The sequence below is a fragment of the Hippocampus bargibanti genome, linkage group LG15 (assembly GCF_051943395.1).
Source record: "Hippocampus bargibanti isolate YZ-2025 linkage group LG15, ASM5194339v1, whole genome shotgun sequence".
NCBI lineage: Eukaryota > Metazoa > Chordata > Actinopteri > Syngnathiformes > Syngnathidae > Hippocampus > Hippocampus bargibanti.
Genome location: NC_142748.1, coordinates 1,661,529 through 1,680,236, shown reverse-complemented (window position 1 = coordinate 1,680,236; position 18,708 = coordinate 1,661,529). Strand labels below are relative to the sequence as shown.

General features: G+C 40.3%; 1 protein-coding gene across 2 annotated transcripts in view; it reads right to left on the bottom strand.

Annotated features, from left to right (window-relative positions):
• Positions 1-18,708, bottom strand: part of spag9b (sperm associated antigen 9b) — a 70,029-nt gene that overhangs the window by 20,938 nt on the left and 30,383 nt on the right. For both annotated transcript variants that reach the window (XM_089016093.1, XM_089016094.1), the window contains exons 5-13: positions 17,048-17,195; positions 14,069-14,441; positions 13,883-13,976; positions 9,729-9,853; positions 9,210-9,267; positions 7,704-7,856; positions 7,569-7,626; positions 7,253-7,383; positions 5,744-5,800 (exon numbers count right to left, since the gene is read on the bottom strand). In XM_089016093.1, coding sequence (XP_088872219.1) covers positions 5,744-5,800; positions 7,253-7,383; positions 7,569-7,626; positions 7,704-7,856; positions 9,210-9,267; positions 9,729-9,853; positions 13,883-13,976; positions 14,069-14,441; positions 17,048-17,195 — 1,197 coding nt within the window. The remainder of the gene's footprint in view (positions 1-5,743; positions 5,801-7,252; positions 7,384-7,568; positions 7,627-7,703; positions 7,857-9,209; positions 9,268-9,728; positions 9,854-13,882; positions 13,977-14,068; positions 14,442-17,047; positions 17,196-18,708) is intronic.

Here is an 18,708-nt window from a genome sequence, read left to right as displayed (position 1 = left end):
TGTTCGCATGCCAGCCTCCATTAAAAAAAAAAAAATAACAATTACAAGGATAAACATGAATTTGTAAAAATAACGATCTGCACAATATGATTATATAGGCAAAAAAAAAAATGTGTTGCAATTAACTCATTCACTGCCATTCACGAATTTACTCGGGAATTGAAAATCTGCCGTAGAACGCCATTCCCGAGTTTATTCGGGTTTCACTATCTTGTGTGTGAATTTCACAACTGTAGGTAATGTATTTCCCTCCCACGAGGGGGCAACAGTTGCGCATTGCTAAAAAAAAAATGCAGCCTCCAATCGGCCCTTGTAGACCACGGAGGAGGCGGGCTATAAAATGGCCACCGATCTGTGAGGAATGAATCAGCCTGTTTCCACAGGCTGATACATGATTTCCATGGAGCTTGGAGTCCCTCGCTATGGCGAAACGTGTTCGTCACGATTATAAGCAGTAGTGATGTGAATTACGGCTCTTTTCTTTTGGCTCAGCTCACTAAAAAGAGCTGTGAAGTTAAAATGTACAGTATGATGAACAATGAACAGTATGATGATGTTGGTAAAGTCTTTTGGCTCCCAAATGGATCCTCAGTTTTTTTTTTTTGCTAAAATTAACTACCAAAAATCATGTACAATTACAGTAAAGTCTCGTTATATCGATATTCAAGGGAGTCCGAAAAAATATCGATATAACTGGGACTATCGATATATCCGACCCTGTTTGCATGTAATTTTCTCCGTGCGTGCATAGAAATAGTATCGATATAACCGGGACTATCGATATATCCGATATCGATATAACGAGACTTTACTGTATGTGAAAAACGAATTACTCATGTAAAAAAAAATATACTATATCAAATATTTGTATAGTTAGTGGATGCTAACTTTCACTTTCCCTGTGGTTACTCTGGTCTGATGATCAGCTGTCACTAATTTCACTTTTCATATTAATAATGCTATAATCCCAACTAGTAAAAATGATAATACAGCATAATGTGGTAACATTTGTTCACTGTACCTGCCTACACTGATCTCCAGTGACCTGCTCAAATGGCTCCAAAACAGTGCATGCATCCTGCAGGACATCCCCAGCTCCTCTGCTAAATTCTCAGAAATGTGTCTTTCATTCAACTCAAAACAATCCAGCAGACATGTCCCCACTTTGAAATTTTCAATAAAGTGGCATGTAACTGACATGTTGGATGTCGTGGTTCAGGATGTCACTTGTTCGACAAACAGCTGTGGCTTTATTGACCCGTTCTTGGACTGCAGCACGTTCTTTGTCATGTATGATTCTGGTATGACTCTTTGAGAAAGTCTTTTCAGAATCAGAATCAGAATCAGAAAGCTCTTTCCTCTTTCATGTGCTACTCATAGTGTTATGTGTGTTTGTAATTCTCCCGTCCCGCCTCTACCACGGCTCTTGACCAATCACGTGCGGCTTCAACTGAAGACTGGGGGCGGGGAATAGAGGGGGGGAAAAAAAAAGTCAGCTCCCATTGTTAGGAGCCGGCTCTCTTCGTTCACTTCAGAGATCCGGTTCTAAGAACCGGCTCGTTCGCGAACGATACATCACTAATAAGCAGTCGACACAACAGATCCAGATTCCTCTGCCGTCGAGCTCGGTGAGCTTCTGCAACGCAGAAGCGCGCCAGACAACCACTCCGAAGTCCTGGTGCGTATTCACGTGTGTTAGTTTTATTTTGTTTGCGAGGTTAATTCCTCATGTAATAGTCTGTTTATAGCTCAGATGTTCACAAAGGCCAGTTCGTCAAGTTATGGACCGTTACGTTGATCCTGTAACATCACAAGCGCATGTGATGCTACTGTTATGTCTCAAGCGCATTGTCTTTGCCTTTTTAACTCTGTTGCTATGAGATTAAAATGGTACAGTATGATGATGTTTTTTTTGTTCTTTTGACTTCAAGACGGCGCCGCGAGAGTGGCTGCCTTTCCAGCAGCTCATGTATTTTGTTTTTCTACTTTCATTCCTTTCATCACTTTGCTGCTGTGAAATGTAAATTTCTCCACTGTGAGACTAATAAAGGCATATCCAATCCAATCCAATGTTAGTAAATATTTCCACAGAGCCTGGTCACCCAACTCCTACAGAGATTGCTAAAAGGCAGATGGAGAAGCATCAGCCACACTTAAAAGAACTACAGCAGGGGTGTCAAAGTCATTTTTTGCCGCGGGCCACATTGTAGTTATGGTTTCCTCTCGAGGGCCGTTATGAATTTTGGGAACCCATTAGAATGTTTAAATCCCTTCAAATATTACATATAGAGCACACAGCAAATTAATGAATAACACGTTTTCAAATCTGAAGTCAAGAATAATGACTTTTATTGTGGTTGACATCCAAAAATATGAAATTTTGGCTCAGATTTTAGCAATCATCATGGAATTTAACAAGTTTTGCGGGCCGAAAAAAATGATGTGGCGGGCCGGATTCGGCCCGCGGGCCTTGACTTTGACACATGTGAACTACAGTATTGAACAGGCACACATACGTGCACACGCACGCACCTGTATATAGTTCATGCACACATTTGTAAATACAGTAAAGTCTCGTTATATCGATATTCAAGGGAGTCCGAAAAAATATCGATATAACCGGGACTATCGATATATCCGATATCGATATAACGAGACTTTACTGTAGTTCAAACGCATGCACACATCTGTAAATAGATTCCTTTTGTTCTGTGTTTCTGGTTCTGAATCTGTTATAAATCTAAATAAATGTAGTTTTGTCATCAAAAGTCTTTTTTCTTTTGTGGTTTCATAGAAGTAAACAACTACCCAGGTGTTTGAGGTGTCAATCAACGTTAAAAATTTAGTCCTTGATCGCCTTTCTGCTTAAATTTGCTTCTCTTCAGAAAAAGCGTTTTGGGAAAAATTGGGCATTTTACCTGAAACCGCCTGATTTTAACATATCACCAGAATCAAATCAGCTAGATTGTTTTTTTCTGATGAAAGAAGAGAGTCTAAGGTTTCTAACTCTGTGTTGTGTAGTCCTAAACCTCAATATTCTGTTGAGGTTTAGGTCCTGCAATTTGACTGAAAAATGTAGACACATTTTTGCACATGTTTGGCAGTGAATGAGTTAAAAGGGGAGCATGGGTGAAGGTTAGTGTGATGATTAGGAAATTATTGATGGCACAAAGCAACACTGAACAACAACACATTCCCCTTAACCTAATTGTTATCGCCGTCTTTGTCTTAATCAACCAGCATTTAATTTGGAGTCCATTACAACATTAATTCCCACTAGAAAGCTAAACCAGTTTAACTGTATCTATGCAACTGCCATTAACACATTAATATCCTCAGCGCAGTGAAAGCAGCCGTTGAACACACGAGTTCTCCACTCTAAGTGCATCGGATCCAGACATGCACCGAGCAAAACAGGTCATATTGCATTCACAGACTCCTACAGGACATGTGACAGCCAGTCAGCCTAAACTAGTCAAGCCAAGTTTGACATTAAATAGTACAGTGGTACCTCTACTTATTAAATTAATTGGTTCGGGAAATACATTTCTAAATGAGTACATTTTATAAGGAGAGACACGTGTTCCATGCAAAGGCCCTAAATTCAGATTTCAACGTTGTATAAAAAGGTATCAAAATACAGTAAAGTCTTGTTATATCGATATTCAAGGGAGTCCGAAAAAATATCGATATAACCGGGACTATCGATATATCCAACCCTGTTTGCATGTAATTTTCTCAGTGCGTGCATAGAAATAGTATCGATATAACCGGGACTATCAATATATCCGATATCGATATAACGAGACTTTACTGTATGTAATATATCACGATAAAACAACGACCGTGCATTTTTTTTCAAGAACTAAGCAAAATACTTCTGCTTTTCTTGGCTTTTTAACAATCCTTTGAATCATCAACATTGTGTGCGATCGTCTGAATGGTGAACACTTTTTCTTGGTGATTCACATTTGAATACAGCGATTGGAACGCCTCATGACCATGACAAGGACGCTATATAGACACATCTATCTATATACGTACATAGACTCATACGGTAGAGGTCCCTCTTAGCCAATGGGATGCCCACAATATGCTTGCTTGGTAATAGCTAAAGGCATTGCAGCTATAAGTATATTGCGTTGGAACTAGTAGAATAGAACATATAGTACTTTTTACTTTTTGTGTGTTGATTTTTTTTTTGTAATTAGAGGCAATAATTTCCAGTTGAGGTAACTTAAAAATTCCATTGAAGAGACATTTGTAAGTAGAGGTACCGCATTTGCAGCCTGTGACATAATGTTAGTACATTGATACCTCAGCTTACGAACTTAATTGGTTCACAGAAAGTGTGTGTAAGGCGAAAAGTGTGTCTTCCAAGCATTAATTTCCCATAGGAAACCATTAAAATGAGAATAATCCGTTTCCAGGTCCCCATAAAACATGATTTTCTACAAAATAAGCCTTAAAACTATACAAAATATAACCTATTATATGTACAATAAATGTGCTATTGTATTGTAAATAAAGAAATAAACTGTACAATATAGTACTATATAATAAAGTCGTTTTTTTTTTTACCATTGCGATGGTCGTTGATGTAGTTGCCTCTTGATGATATCTGAGTGAAGTTGCCATGCTTTCTCGGCGATAATACCCTCACACACTGTCCCATGCTAGCTGCTTTTCATTAATCCAAATCAACAGAAGTTTTTCAACCTCTTTTATTGCCTGAGACCGTTGCTTAGACAACACAGAAACACCTTAGCCACACGTAGCAAGAGGTGACTTCTGCTCGACCGTAATTTTGTTTTGTGTCCTCTTCAGCTGAACACTAGCCTGTGGTGGTTTTTTTTTGGTCCCATAATAGGAAATGTATCCTTGATAACAAACCACGTATGGACATAGAGAAAGGGTGTGTGGAAAAGTAGTCCGGCAGCCACGGTGGCGCTGTTCGGCCATGTGGTTTGGCGTTATTCCGCCGAAAAGTAGTCCGCCAGCCATTGTGGCGCTCTGTGTGTCTCCCGAAAACAAGTTCGTATGCCAAATTATAATCTCGTGAATTTAATGTTCGTAAGGCAAAAAGTTTGTTAGCTAAAGCGTTCGTACGACGAGGTATCACTGTACTCTAAAGCTTAATGGTAGAACTTTAATGCCGATCATTTTAAATCAGATGTGATCTACAGCCAATCCTCCCAACATACCGCCTATATGCAGACATATGACATCACACAGATTATAGAGGAATACACAAAAAGAAGGAGAAATAGTAAAATAATCGAGTCAATCCCTTCCATGGGTTTGTCTGTTGTCTGATCAAGAAAATCTTTTCCATAATATGAATAGCTCCACAACAAACCAAACTCATGCCTGCAATAACCCAACAAAGAAGAGCCTGAATTAAGACTTCAGTCAATCACTTGTGTTTTCTGAACATACTTCCATTATAGTTCTACTAAAGAACTACTGCGGAAGAAAAAAGAGCCATGGCTGAATTCATTGACCAATGAACGAGCCAATGAAACAGGCTTCTCTTCTGTTTTCTGAATGTTATGCTAAATTAAAACGAGCACATCAGAAACCACGATTTGCACTTCAACGTCTTAGATTTCGCTATATCCTGGAGAATGGCCCATTCAATATGCAACACAAAGGGAAATTAACACAAAGAAAATCAACACAAGACAAAGGAATCACAATGACTTTGACTGGATTTCGAGCAAACACAATAGGAGGAACTCACAAATGCCAGAGGCTGGATTTCTTCTTCTCTGGAATTGCTGTGTTCTCCTTTGATGCCCTGGGAGTAAAAAAAAATACAATTAATTAAAATTATGTTTGTACAAATTCCTTTTATTTGATATACCCAGCAACTGCTTACTTTGGAATATATTCAAAGCAGTTGTTCTTGTATTGGAGATGTAAACAAAAATTATTATTAGTTACACTGGGCGGTTTTCTCCGGGTCAACTGGTTTCCTCCCACATTCCAAAAACATGCATGGCAGGCAGATTCCTCCTCTTTCATCTGGAACTGCTTCTGTCATGATCTGGTTGGCGACCAACGGGTAGCGTCGTCAGCCCTGCCTGCAGCCTCGCAGGTGCTGGTCGTTTTAATCAGTGACACTTAAAAGGACTCCCGGCACGGCCATCCGGTGTCGGGTCATTGTTTGTTATATGCTTTGTATGCAATTGTATGCATTGTATGCTGTGCATGTGTTTGTTTCATCTTGGCAGACTTTTAGTCTTGGTTTTTATTTGATACTTTGTATTTTTCTGTTTGAATGACTTGATTGATTTAGATTTTTGTTCCTGTTGACTTTATTTTAATACAATTTCTCAAACACAACCTGCTGCTCCCTCCTGCCTGCTTATTGGGATCCACAACTGCCATCACCACCTTGCAAATCGTGAAAGCTTCATGTCACAAAGAGGGTACAGAAAGTGCTGAAGAATGAATGACTCTCTGTGTCTTTGTGTTGTCATATTATTTGTCATTTAGTTTTTTTTTACTTTATGTTACTTCCGGGTTGAGTGAACGCTGCCGCGTGTGGCTGCTGCTGCTCACCCGCAGAAAAAAATATCCTGTGACTGTAAAGTGTCCTTGAGAGTATTGAAAGGCGCTTTTAAATGAAATGTATTATTATTATTATTATTATTATTATTGCATGTTATTAATATATTTTTGTGTTAATCTACACTACACCCTAATTATCCTATCAGTCTCATTTTCACAAAAGGTAAACTAAATAAATAAATAAATAAAAATAGATACATACATACATACATACATACATACATACATACATACATACATACATACATACATACATACATACATACATACATACAGTAGGTTTAACTGGCAGTTTCCTACTTAGAGGGAAGCACTTTAAAATGGTATAATAATAATACATTTCATTTCTAAGCGCCTTTCAAAATTCTCAAGGTCACTTTTCAGTCACAGGATAAGTTTTTCTGTGGGCGGGCAGCGGCAGCCACACACGCCAGCGTTCACTCAACGTAGAATAACTCAAATAGATAGAAAGCTAGCTAATAGATAGCGAGCTAGTATGTGTGTATGTATGTGTGAGTTACAATAGTTAACAGGCTGCAAAAGTGCATCACATGCCTGTGTTCGGCTGTTGCTCAGCACGTCATGCATGTGTATGTGCATGCGCGGTAACAGGTCGATTGCAGAAGGTTGGTTGATCGAAAAGTTGATCTTTGATCCAAAATGTTTGGAAACTTACCGGATCATCTCGGTCCATCTGACAGCTTCTTGGAGCTCCATCAGCCTCTCCTTATACTGGTTCCTCTCCATCAGAACTCTGGCCATTTCCACCCTGGTGAAACGTTTCCGCTGTGCTGTGGGCACATCACTCTGTACAACCAACATCAATATTTGTCAAAAAATCTTTTCAGTTTATCATGTCACTAGTGTGTAAAAATAGTTAAATACAGATTTTTTTTTTTGCAATATAAGAGACAAGTCAATTTAATCTAGTTTAATTGTGGTTTAGTCTGTCAATACATGCAAAAAAGTACTGTAGATGACCAAGAACTCACATCCTCCTCATTCTCAGTCTTAGACTCGTGTTTGCTGTTCCCAAGTTCAGCTCGAACTCTAAAAACAAGTTTACAAAATCAATTGCGCATTGTGTGAGGCAAGATCAAAACGTGAAACGAGTAAAATTCACACACTTCTTCAGTTCGTCTTCTAAATATGTGTTCTTTTCCTCTAGTCTGATCTTGACCTGAGTGACAGAGTCAAGCTCCCCTTGGAGGACCTCCTTCTCGCAGGACAGCTCGTCCATTCGAGCAATCAAGTCATTTTTGACAACGTTGAGGGCATTTCTGAAAACAAAGATGGAGCAGGATATTTTTTCAAAGCCCTTGTCGACATGGCACAGTAGGGGGTCACGATCATCTGAGTAACTGTTGCAAGTAGGCATCTTTTAAACATAGTTCATGAGAAATTGTACATTGTGTTTTCCTAGGAAATGTATCCAAGTGAACATTCCAAAGTAAACACGTGCTGTGATTTATAGAAATAAAGTGCTGCTTATTGATAGAAATTTCAATTTTAAATCCTTGCTGACACAAAAGAGTGAAAACACATGTTACATTCAGTGTATTCTACACCCTTGTGCAAATTAATTGCACCACACTGTGATCTTGACTGTTTGCTGGTTTAAATTATTCAAAAGCTTGTGAAAAGTTCAGAACTATGTTTGCCACGATAGGGGTGGAGTCTGTCTAATATACTTGACCAACCAGATTCCCCAATTACTTGTTTGCCAGGCCTCTGATTGGATAATTGATGGATTACCATGTCCTAATCCCCTTTGCGTCGGGTATAAAAAGAAGGAGTTTTTGGTTTATAAATCAGTTTTTCTTCATTGAGATGGATACAACACCACAGATTTCTGTCACGGTTTGCGAGGTGGTGATGGCGGGTGCGGATCCCAAAAAGCAGGCAGGAGGGAGCAGGAGGTTGTTTGACAAATTGTATTAAAATAAAGTCAGCAGGAACAAAATGTAAAACATCAAAATCATCTGAATGGAAAAAATACAAAGTAGCAAAAGAAGACCAAAAGTAAAAGTCCGCCAAGGTTAAACTAACACGTACACAATGCATGCAGCAAACAAGCAGCAAACAAACAATGAACCGGCACCGGATGGTCGCGCCGGGTGTCCTTTTAAGTGTCAATGATTAAACGACCAGCACCTGCGAGGCTGCAGGCAGGGCTGACGTCGCTACCCGCTGGTCGCCAATCTGATCGGGACGACCAGCACCTGTGCAGGTGTAGGCGAGGCCGACAGCGCCCCCCGTTGGTCGCCAACCAGATCATGACAATTTCTTTGCACAGAAGGATATTATTGTGATGGATTGGCCTGGCAATTCACAGACTTGAACTCAATTGAGAATTTATGGTCATCAAGATAATCATCAAGATAATCAAGATTCGTCTGCGTGAGAAAGATTGCACAACAAAAAAGCGCTATAATTAAGACCTGGTACAGGGACCCTTCCATCATCAACAACTGTCAAAATCCATGCCAAAACGCATCGCTGAGGTGATAAAGAACAACGGCGGACACACTTCTTACTAAAATGTACATTTGAATCATTTGAGTTGTAAAAAATGTAAACAGTCAATTTTATTCAAAAATAACAGGGCAGTGCACACCGGTGTATGTACTAACTTGGTTTCCAGAAGTTGGGCGTTCTCCTGGATCAGATGTTCGACTTCACGACCCATTCCTGAAAAATCAAGTTGATAAACTGTGATTAATGTATTTACTTTGGTTTTAAAATTCATATCTGAAGAAAGGTCTGCAACATCTATTCTAAATAATGTATTACCTAAAAAATTGCAGTCTGTGGATTACAATTAGAAACATTATTGATCAGATTATTAGTAAAATTGTAATCCTGACGGTCTTTTCTCATAATTTCTACTCCTAAAAATACAATTTCACCACAAAAATCACAAAAACACAACTAATAAAAACTTCTAATGCCAAATAGGATATTAAAGAAGACAAACGAAAACATGTAAACCAATGGTGGAAATGATCTATTCTTAATTGATACACGCCAGAAAATTCACCTTTGGGGTTGATAAAGCCCAGCAGCCAAGAAAAGATAATTGATAAAAATCATACGCTGAGCGAACTGCAATGGTGGGAAAATATACAGAATTTGCAAGTAAGGCAAATTACCTAAAAGGTCGGCTCCTTCATCAACATCTCCTATGTAGTCATTTCCAGCAGAGGACAACTCCTCGAAGAGAGAGTCTGTGTTCCGGTCGAATGCTCGATTCTCCACGCCACCTTTAGTGGGTGTGCTGGACATATTAAGAAGGAGGTGGGGTTGCGAGGGTGCAACAATAAACATGGTGAGCAAGGTATACCAGTACTATTATCTACAATACAACCCATTTAATAAACATATACAGTAAAGTCTCGTTATATCGATATCGGATATATCGATAGTCCCGGTTATATGGATACTATTTCTATGCACGCACGGAGAAAATTACATGCAAACAGGGTCGGATATATCGATAGTCCCGGTTATATCGATACTACTTCTATGCACGCACGGAGAAAATTACATGCAAACAGGGTTGGATATATCGATAGTCCCGGTTATATCGATATTTTTTCGGACTCCCTTGAATATCGATATAACGAGACTTTACTGTACCTAAAAAGTTGTCCGGAGGGTTGTAAATGTTGGGGTAATTTGCCATGCAAACATCTCCAAACATCGCGTTAGAGTCTTTGTTTACATTTTGGACTTCCTGATACGTCATATCCTGCCTTCCCTTACATGATGTCGCATCTATATTACGTCACATCCTATCGCGTCACACACTGTGCGCCGCATAAATACTCCCGCAGTCCGTTCTCTCTCTCTCTCTCTCTCTCGCCATGCTTCCTCCTTAGCCGGCACCGCGATGACTCCGCTCTCTTCAAGATTAAACCAACTTTCTGTTCTACACCTGGCTTCCTGATGATTTAACCATCCTCTTCCATCGACACCCATAGAAGAAATGAACCAAGGACGAACAATCAAAATAAACCCATCATTTTTGGTCCCTTGAAGGACCCGGTTCCTAGCTGATGGCTTCGAGAGTGAAAGAGTGGGCCTCCCTCCCTGTGCGTCTCTCAGGAATGCTTCACAGGTGAGTTCAGGAGAAATGCAGGAAACAAAACAAGGACCTCTATATCACCTTCATCGACCTTACCAAGGTATTTGACACAACCGTGACATTTTCTGGACCATACTGCAGAAATTTGCCGTCCCTTCCAAATTTCTCGGCATCCTTAAACAGTTCCACAGCGGCATGCAAGTAACTGTACTTGTTGGTGGCCAGCAATCTTCCCCTTTACCTGTGGAAATCGGGGTGAAGCAGGGCTGTGTATTGGCCCCTGCTATATTCAACCTGTTCCTGATGTCAGCTACGCTCCTCTTCCATAAGTCCATCCAGGAAGGTGGGGGCGTGCAAATCCAATTCCGCCTGGATGGTAGCCTGTTTAACATCAGACGCCTACAGACCAAGACCAAGACCCTGATCAGCGGCATCCACGAGTTACAATACGCAGATGACTGTACTCTGCTGGCCCACAGCCCAGCCCTTGATACCATGTCCTGCATCTATCGATCACTCGGTCTCGTGATAAATGTAACCAAAACGGAGGTCATGGCAAAAGAGAGTTCTCCAACCCCAGCGTTCACCCTCAGTGGCACACCCCTCAAGGTTGTCCAACAATTCAGCTACCTCGGCAGCATTCTAACACCCTCCTGTCTAATTGACGATGACGTCCAGGCCCGCATCCATCAAGCCTCCAAAGCTTTTGTCAGATTGCGTAGTCGTGTGTTCGAAAACAACCACATCAGGTGCCTCCAACGAATCCTTGGCATCACCTGGCAGGATCGTGTCCCACACACCGACATCCTTCAACGCACTGCCTCCACCAGTATCGAGGCTATACTGGCAAAGAGGCAACTCCGGTGGGTTGGACATGTCATCTGGATGCCTCGACAGGTGCTTTATGGACAACTCTTGTCAGCGAATAGGAAGCCTGGTGGTCCAAAGCTGCGATACAAAGACCAGCTTAAACAGACTCTAAGGAAATGCAACATTAAGCCCAGCGATCTGGAGTCTGCTGCAGCTAACAGGCCACTGTGGCGTTACTTATGACACAAAGGGGTGACACAACTTGAAGACAAACGCACCCAGAGGAGGATCATGCGGCACCAGCAAAGACACCTGTGCTGCTTCAGTACCACCCCGCCAGCTGTTTGAACACGTTTGTCTGTTCGAATACGAACACACTGAGAAAATGATGCATATTGGAGACATGATTTTTGTAAATACTAATTCAATATCACAACTGTAAAATGGGAACGTGTCCGTAAGCAGTTCCAATGGATGTTAAATTACAGCAGTAATATGAATCCTTATAATTTGATTTAGAATGTCGTTAAAATGCCCAAATTGGAATGATATGTATTCCTTATCTAAACAAGCTTATTAAAGCAAAAGTGAGAATAATGAGAAACACTATCAAGCATGTTGGCGTAGCCCTTGACCACTATCTCAGTTTCTACTGCGTCTCCATCGGAAACAACTTATTTATCCACCGCAAGGCTAGCTGAGGCCTCACAAAATGGCATATATATTGTCCAATTTCTATACTGCTCCAATTCAATGGAGTCACTTTTGAACTGGGGAATTTTCAGGTTTGCTTTGGCGACCGAGAGGCAATCTACACGCTGGACACTAACCAATTGCAGGGGACATTCAGACAAGCAAACATTTGCTATCACACTTTGAGTCTCAAAATCACTTAAGCTGCCTGTTTTTAGAACGTCAGAAGGAGACAGCGCGGCAAAAAAAATAAATAAAAAAAAATACAGTAGTACCTCGGTTCTCGAACGCCTCACAGTTTGAACAAAATATTCAAGATATTCTTGCTTTGCGTTCGAACACCGATTGATGTTCGAACGCCAATACGACGCGTGAGTGCGTACGCGAGGGTGGGGAGGTGAGCGGCGCACGGGTGTATCGCTCTGTTCGTGACCAACTGTTGTCGCTAGCGGACGTGCTGCGTTTTGCTCTAGCGTTTAATATAGGTGTACGGAGAGTTTTAGCCCCTAATCATGCCTCCAAAGAAAGTAAGTGCTGCTAAAAGTGACAAAAGAAAAGTAGTGCGTACAACTATTGCATTTAAGAAAGAAATAATCGCAAAATATGAAGGAGGTGTGCGAGTGTCTGATCTGGCGAGGGAATACAGCATGGCGAAATCTACGATCAGTACGATTTTAAAGAATAAGGAGACTGTGAAATCTAGTGATGTGACTGTGGGAGTGAGAGCAAGTGTCATTGGATAGATATTTGAAGAGAAAAGAACATCCTGTAGCCGAGTCATCCGTAGCTGTCTCGTCGGAACGTAGTGGAATGTTTGGGATCCCAAAGCAGACACGTACTACCCAAGCAGGATGTTTATTCACAAATAAAAGAAAACACAGCGAGTAAGAAGGCAGGGGGTGATCCGACCCGCTTACTACGCCAAAAAGCAAATGGCACACAAGGGTGCAAAATTATGCAATCCCGGAAGATGACATAAATTTACGGGACTCAGGGAAAATACCTTGGACCGGATACACTCGCGCATCTATGTACATGTATGTACATGTATGTACATGTACACTATGTACAGTCTTGTTTATAGAACGGTTTTTGCACATCTACATTTGCACAGTATACAGTTGACATTTTTATTTTGTTATGCTTAGAATATCTTGTTTTCTATCCTTTCACTCCCATCCCAACCCCATCCCTCTTCAATTGCTGCTGTGGACTGCAAATTTCCCCATTGCGGGACGAATAAAGGTATTCTGATTCTGATTCTGATCGAAGGAAGAGTCCAGGTACGGTGGCGAGTTGAGTCAATCATCCGGTATTGGCGAGGTGATCGCGAACCGTAAAAATGCCCCGTGTCCGTGATTAGAGAATTGCCCCCCCCCTCCCCCTCGCTGCCAACTCGCAAGTGACAGGAGCAAAGAGATGGTTTGGGTGTTTGAAAAAAATCGCTTTTCGAACAGGGTCCTGGAACGAATTATGGTCGAGAACCGAGGTACCACTGTAAAATAAAACCTGGCCTGAACTGCAGAACTGTGAGGAAGCTGCACATAGCAATGTGCTGCCTGACTTACAGATTTACAACCATTATTATTGTGATTATTTCTTTTTTGTAATTATTACATCTCTAGCTAGCTAGTTAGCTCGCTAGCTAACTCGTTACCTAAAACAAAGGAGAGATGGTGGTTTATTTCTTATTTTATATCACTCACACAGCTGTACCTTGTTCCTTGGCAGTCACCAAGTTCCATATCCAACTCAGGAGTGGACTCTATAATCGCCAATACTTCAGACTTTTCCAGGTTGTTTTTGCCATCTGACACAAACAGCAGAGAAACATCAACGCGCAGTAAGCATTTGTTAAATTTGTTTTTTTTATGTGTGTGCTTTGAGTTGCAATGCTGTTACCGTTGCCTTCATGAGGCACAGTGGCACTTTTGTCATTTTCCGCACAGAGTTGACCATTTAATGTTGGAATGCCCTTACTGTTGGGTTTACAAATGTTGTCGTCCATATTCATTTTGTGGTCACCGTTTTCTTGAGGAGTAGCTACAGATTCAATTGAAGGACTTGTATTGCCACCAGGCAATGTTGGTGCTGAAGTTTGAATGTAAGCACTTTTTGTGGATGAGGTGGAGTTTGTTGTCAAGCTACCCGTCAGAGTTTTGCTGTGTTTGGACAATCCTCCTTCTAATGGCGATGGAACATGTTTGTAGAGACCACCTTCCGTGGCTTGAGTTCTGGATTTTGGTCCATCCCGGCTCACGTTGGCCAGTTCATCCTAAAGAGAAGTGGAAAGAACATTTGTACAACCGTTTTGATGCTAACGTTGCGGCATGAGTCGATTGCACACAGTTTACTATTTCTGTAGTAAACTCATAATTAAAAAAGGAAAACAAAAACAAAAGCAACAAAAAAAATCTATAGATTTAGCAATCATTGGGCATTCAGGCTGGTGCTGTGTGACAGAGTACTAAATTAGTTCATTGCATGCAATCAATGACCTTGATATGTACTGTATGTCAGCAACATTGTAAAGCACTTCCCTGAATGAATTGAGTCCGTTGAACAAACTAGCAACGGGTCATTTGCTCACTAGTCCCACAAGAGGTGGAGAAATCATGTACTTAATGGCACAGAAAGTCAACCATATTGTACTTTGTAGTTAGTTGCTGAACTAATGTCTAGACATCCAAGCCAAGCATGGTGGATTTGTTTGAGAAAATCACAGGTTTACACCTTGATAATTTCCACAGCACACACACACACGTACACGCGCACACACACTTTGCCTGTAAACATGGCTACCTGATCATTCTGTAATTTGAACCTTCCACTTGGTACGTCAAACTGAAGAACGACAGAGGCCACATTAAGTTCATATATAGCAACAAACACTCGAAAAGAGTAGAGTGGCTCAACAGTGCAACAGTATTCACAGTCTGGTGAATAATTGGAAAAATCAAAACATGCCATACACAACAAAAACGCATTCATAAGTGATCACATGGCAGTATAGTAATGTGTCAAATAGTCTAACTAACATGGAGTCTATCAATCAATCAAGAAACCGGGGCAAGAATTGTGCTACCGTATATGGATGGAAAGGAAAAAACAAATTGATAAGTTAAATAAAAAAACCGTAACGGTAAATAAACTGCTAAATAAATACAGTAAAGTCTCGTTATATCGATATTCAAGGGAGTCCGAAAAAATATCGATATAACCGGGACTATCGATATATCCGACCCTGTTTGCATGTAATTTTCTCAGTGCGTGCATAGAAATAGTATCGATATAACCGGGACTATCGATATATCCGATATCGATATAACGAGACTTTACTGTAGATAGACATATAAATAAATAAATCTATCAACCAATCAAGAAACTGGGGCACAAATTGTGCTCCAGTATACTGTCCCCAGAGACAATGGAATTTCAGGACTTCAATTTCTGGTGCGCCTTTTCACAAGTATTAAATGTTTGCAAAATAAAAACATACATATACAACTCTGTCTTTACAATCTGCCAATTAAGATAGATGCATTCATGTGGTGTAGAGTTGCATCATCAATGAGTAATGTCATATTTTTACAGAGTGACCAAGTACCGGTAGACTAAATGAGGTAAACAAAATATGTATTTTCAAGTCAAGTCAACATATAGTAGATATTAAATTTATTTCTCCCAACCACTGTGCAAACGCAGGAGAGAGTCTGGATGATGTAGGACATTGCCAGGTACAACCCACATTTGAAGATCCTGTCCTTGAAAGGCACAAAAACTGAGTATAACTTCGTTGTAAAGACCCATTTTTAAAGGACAACAAACACCATTTGTTTGTTTCCTAACTGACATCAGAAAAATTTTTATAAAATCTAAAATACCCAAAACACGCAGGCTGATATTTTTAGTCAAATGCAAAACACTAATAAAAATGACTTAAGGTGTCCCAAAACGGCCACAAAATGAGCTCGGAACTTGGCAGATTTAGAAAGTCCCGCACCCTTGTTCGTGACGTCACGCCAGGATACTCCTTCACAAACTGCCTCGCTCCAGAATCAAAACAATGGCTTCAGAGAGTTCAGATTCGGAGAAGATGCTTTATTGTTAATCATACAGCTATGAATATGATTCAAATAGTTCTGAAGAGGAAAGCATAAATGTTTGCAATCGATTAAAGAAGTCCTTCCGTATCAATTCGAGCCGTCAGGACTCCAATGTAGCGCCTAGAAAATGCACAAGATAGCGCACAAGCTCAGTTGGAAATGGGCTGATTTGTCCGCTGGGAAATTTACACCTTCTTTATGCGTGTTACCGCAATTGGCTGCGACACACAACGATTCACCATCGCGTTATTTATGTAGTTTTCCTTCTAGTTTCGCGATCAACACTGTGTTTTCAGATGAAAAAAAGTACCCAAAATGCATTGTGTGTCGCTTTCTCGGTCAGGGGCGTTCCCTCTGTGACATCACTTAGGGCATCGTCATCAACTCGAAAACAAGACTTCATGAGTCTTAAACTCTAATTAGATATGGTGGTCCTAACGTTGGTGGAAGCAGGTCATCAATATTGATGATCTGGGCTCACTTCCAGACTGGTTTCTAAGAGCAACATTGTGAAGACGCTGTCCTACCCTTGCTCCCCGAATGACACATTTTCCTCCACTTGCTGGGTTCCAGGCTGGGTTCAAAGTTCTAGAAACCCACGAAATCCTCTCTTTAAAACAGAAATGCTAAAACTTTTTAGAACCCTCAATCAACCGATCCTAGTCATGATGTGACCTCCCGTTGAAAAGAAAACTACTTCACATGAGGATTTAACTTAACGAGAAATCATCATAAAAATGCCTCAATTGGTAACTATGAAGTGCATGTCACGTACCTTGAGACTAGTGTTAGACCTTGGGTGGCTGATGTTATTAAATCTCCAAGGTTCAGCCACGACATCCAGAGAGTCTCTGTGTAGCTCAGTGTTCATGCCATCAATCCCTGGGATTCGACAGACTCCAATGGAGATGGGCTGATCCTTCCTAGATGGGTAATGGCAAGAGTGAGAAACGGAACACTAATTCACATGACACAGGGAAAACAAAGCAAGATAAATTACAATACGAAAATTGTTAAGAACCACAGCGATAAAATAACATGTTCCGGAGAAACAATAAGCCAGAAAACGATCAGGTGACAAATACAATTAAGTTTAAATGATTTTATATATACAGGTAACATCCGGCGCGAGTTATGACGACCTGTACTTACGACCACAACCGCCCATAGAAATTTAGAAGTGGCGTAGAGACGAGGTTGATTGCAAACTCGGAAGTGACGGCACGAGTTGTAGCGTCCATAGTAACGTGGCTTGGTTTGGCATAGAAATAGGATAGTTTTGAGCGTATTTAGGTCTATTTAACGTATGGATGCTGTAAAAAGGAACAACAGTTGGGGGGCCGCAATGTTTCGCTTACGGATGCTTCAACTACAAGCTGAAAAACAAAGGAATTTCGTTCTTCAAGTGAGTGAAAATGAAATTTCTATAAAAAGAAAAAAATAATACAGTAAAGTCTCGTTATATCGATATTCAAGGGAGTCCGAAAAAATATCGATATAACCGGGACTATCGATATATCCGACCCTGTTTGCATGCAATTTTCTTCGTGCGTGCATAGAAATAGTATCGCGGGACTATCGATATATCCGATATCGATATAACGAGACTTTACTGTAATTCGTTTTGCGATGTTTTAGCGACTAATTTTCGTCCTGTTTTCGATCTTCGACCGTGTATAAGTACGTTCTAGCTGTTCTTCATTAGTATGAAATTGAATTGGCTCTGCCTCCTCAAGCATGTAACTAATTCGACACTAAATTTGAACTGCAGGGGTGTGCGTTTCACTAAACATTGCTAACTTAGCAATATTGCTAATATATTGCTAAGTTCATTGTTAACGCTAAAAACGTGTCTCACTAAACATCATTTAGCAATACAGTAAAGTCTCGTTATATCGATATTCAAGGGAGTCCGAAAAAAATATCGATATAACCGGGACTATCGATATATCCGATATCGATATAACGAGACTTTACTGTATTGTTAACGCTTAGCAATATTGCTAAATAGCAAAGTTTAGTGAAACGCGCCCCAGGTTAGCCGACTCTGCTCATACAACATACTAATAATTACTTCTTGATCTTTTTGATCCGTTGTAGATTTCACACATATATACACTATACACAGTGTTACCTAATCCTCTACAATTTCTGATTTAGTCCAATTCCGATCACCAATTAAGTATGATCATTCTTTATGAATGTTATTTTTTTCACGTTTGAAGATTGGTTACAATCACACTCAAAAGATAATTATACTATGTATTTGAATTTTCAATCTTAAAGAGCTGTCATTTCTATTATTCATAACATTTTTAGACTCTGAATAAATATACATCAATAGTGGTGTATTTAATTGCAATTGTATGTTTTGGATTATAAAAAAATTAGAATCCAAAGCATATCTGATCTTGAAAGTTGGGGTTTTTGGACTTG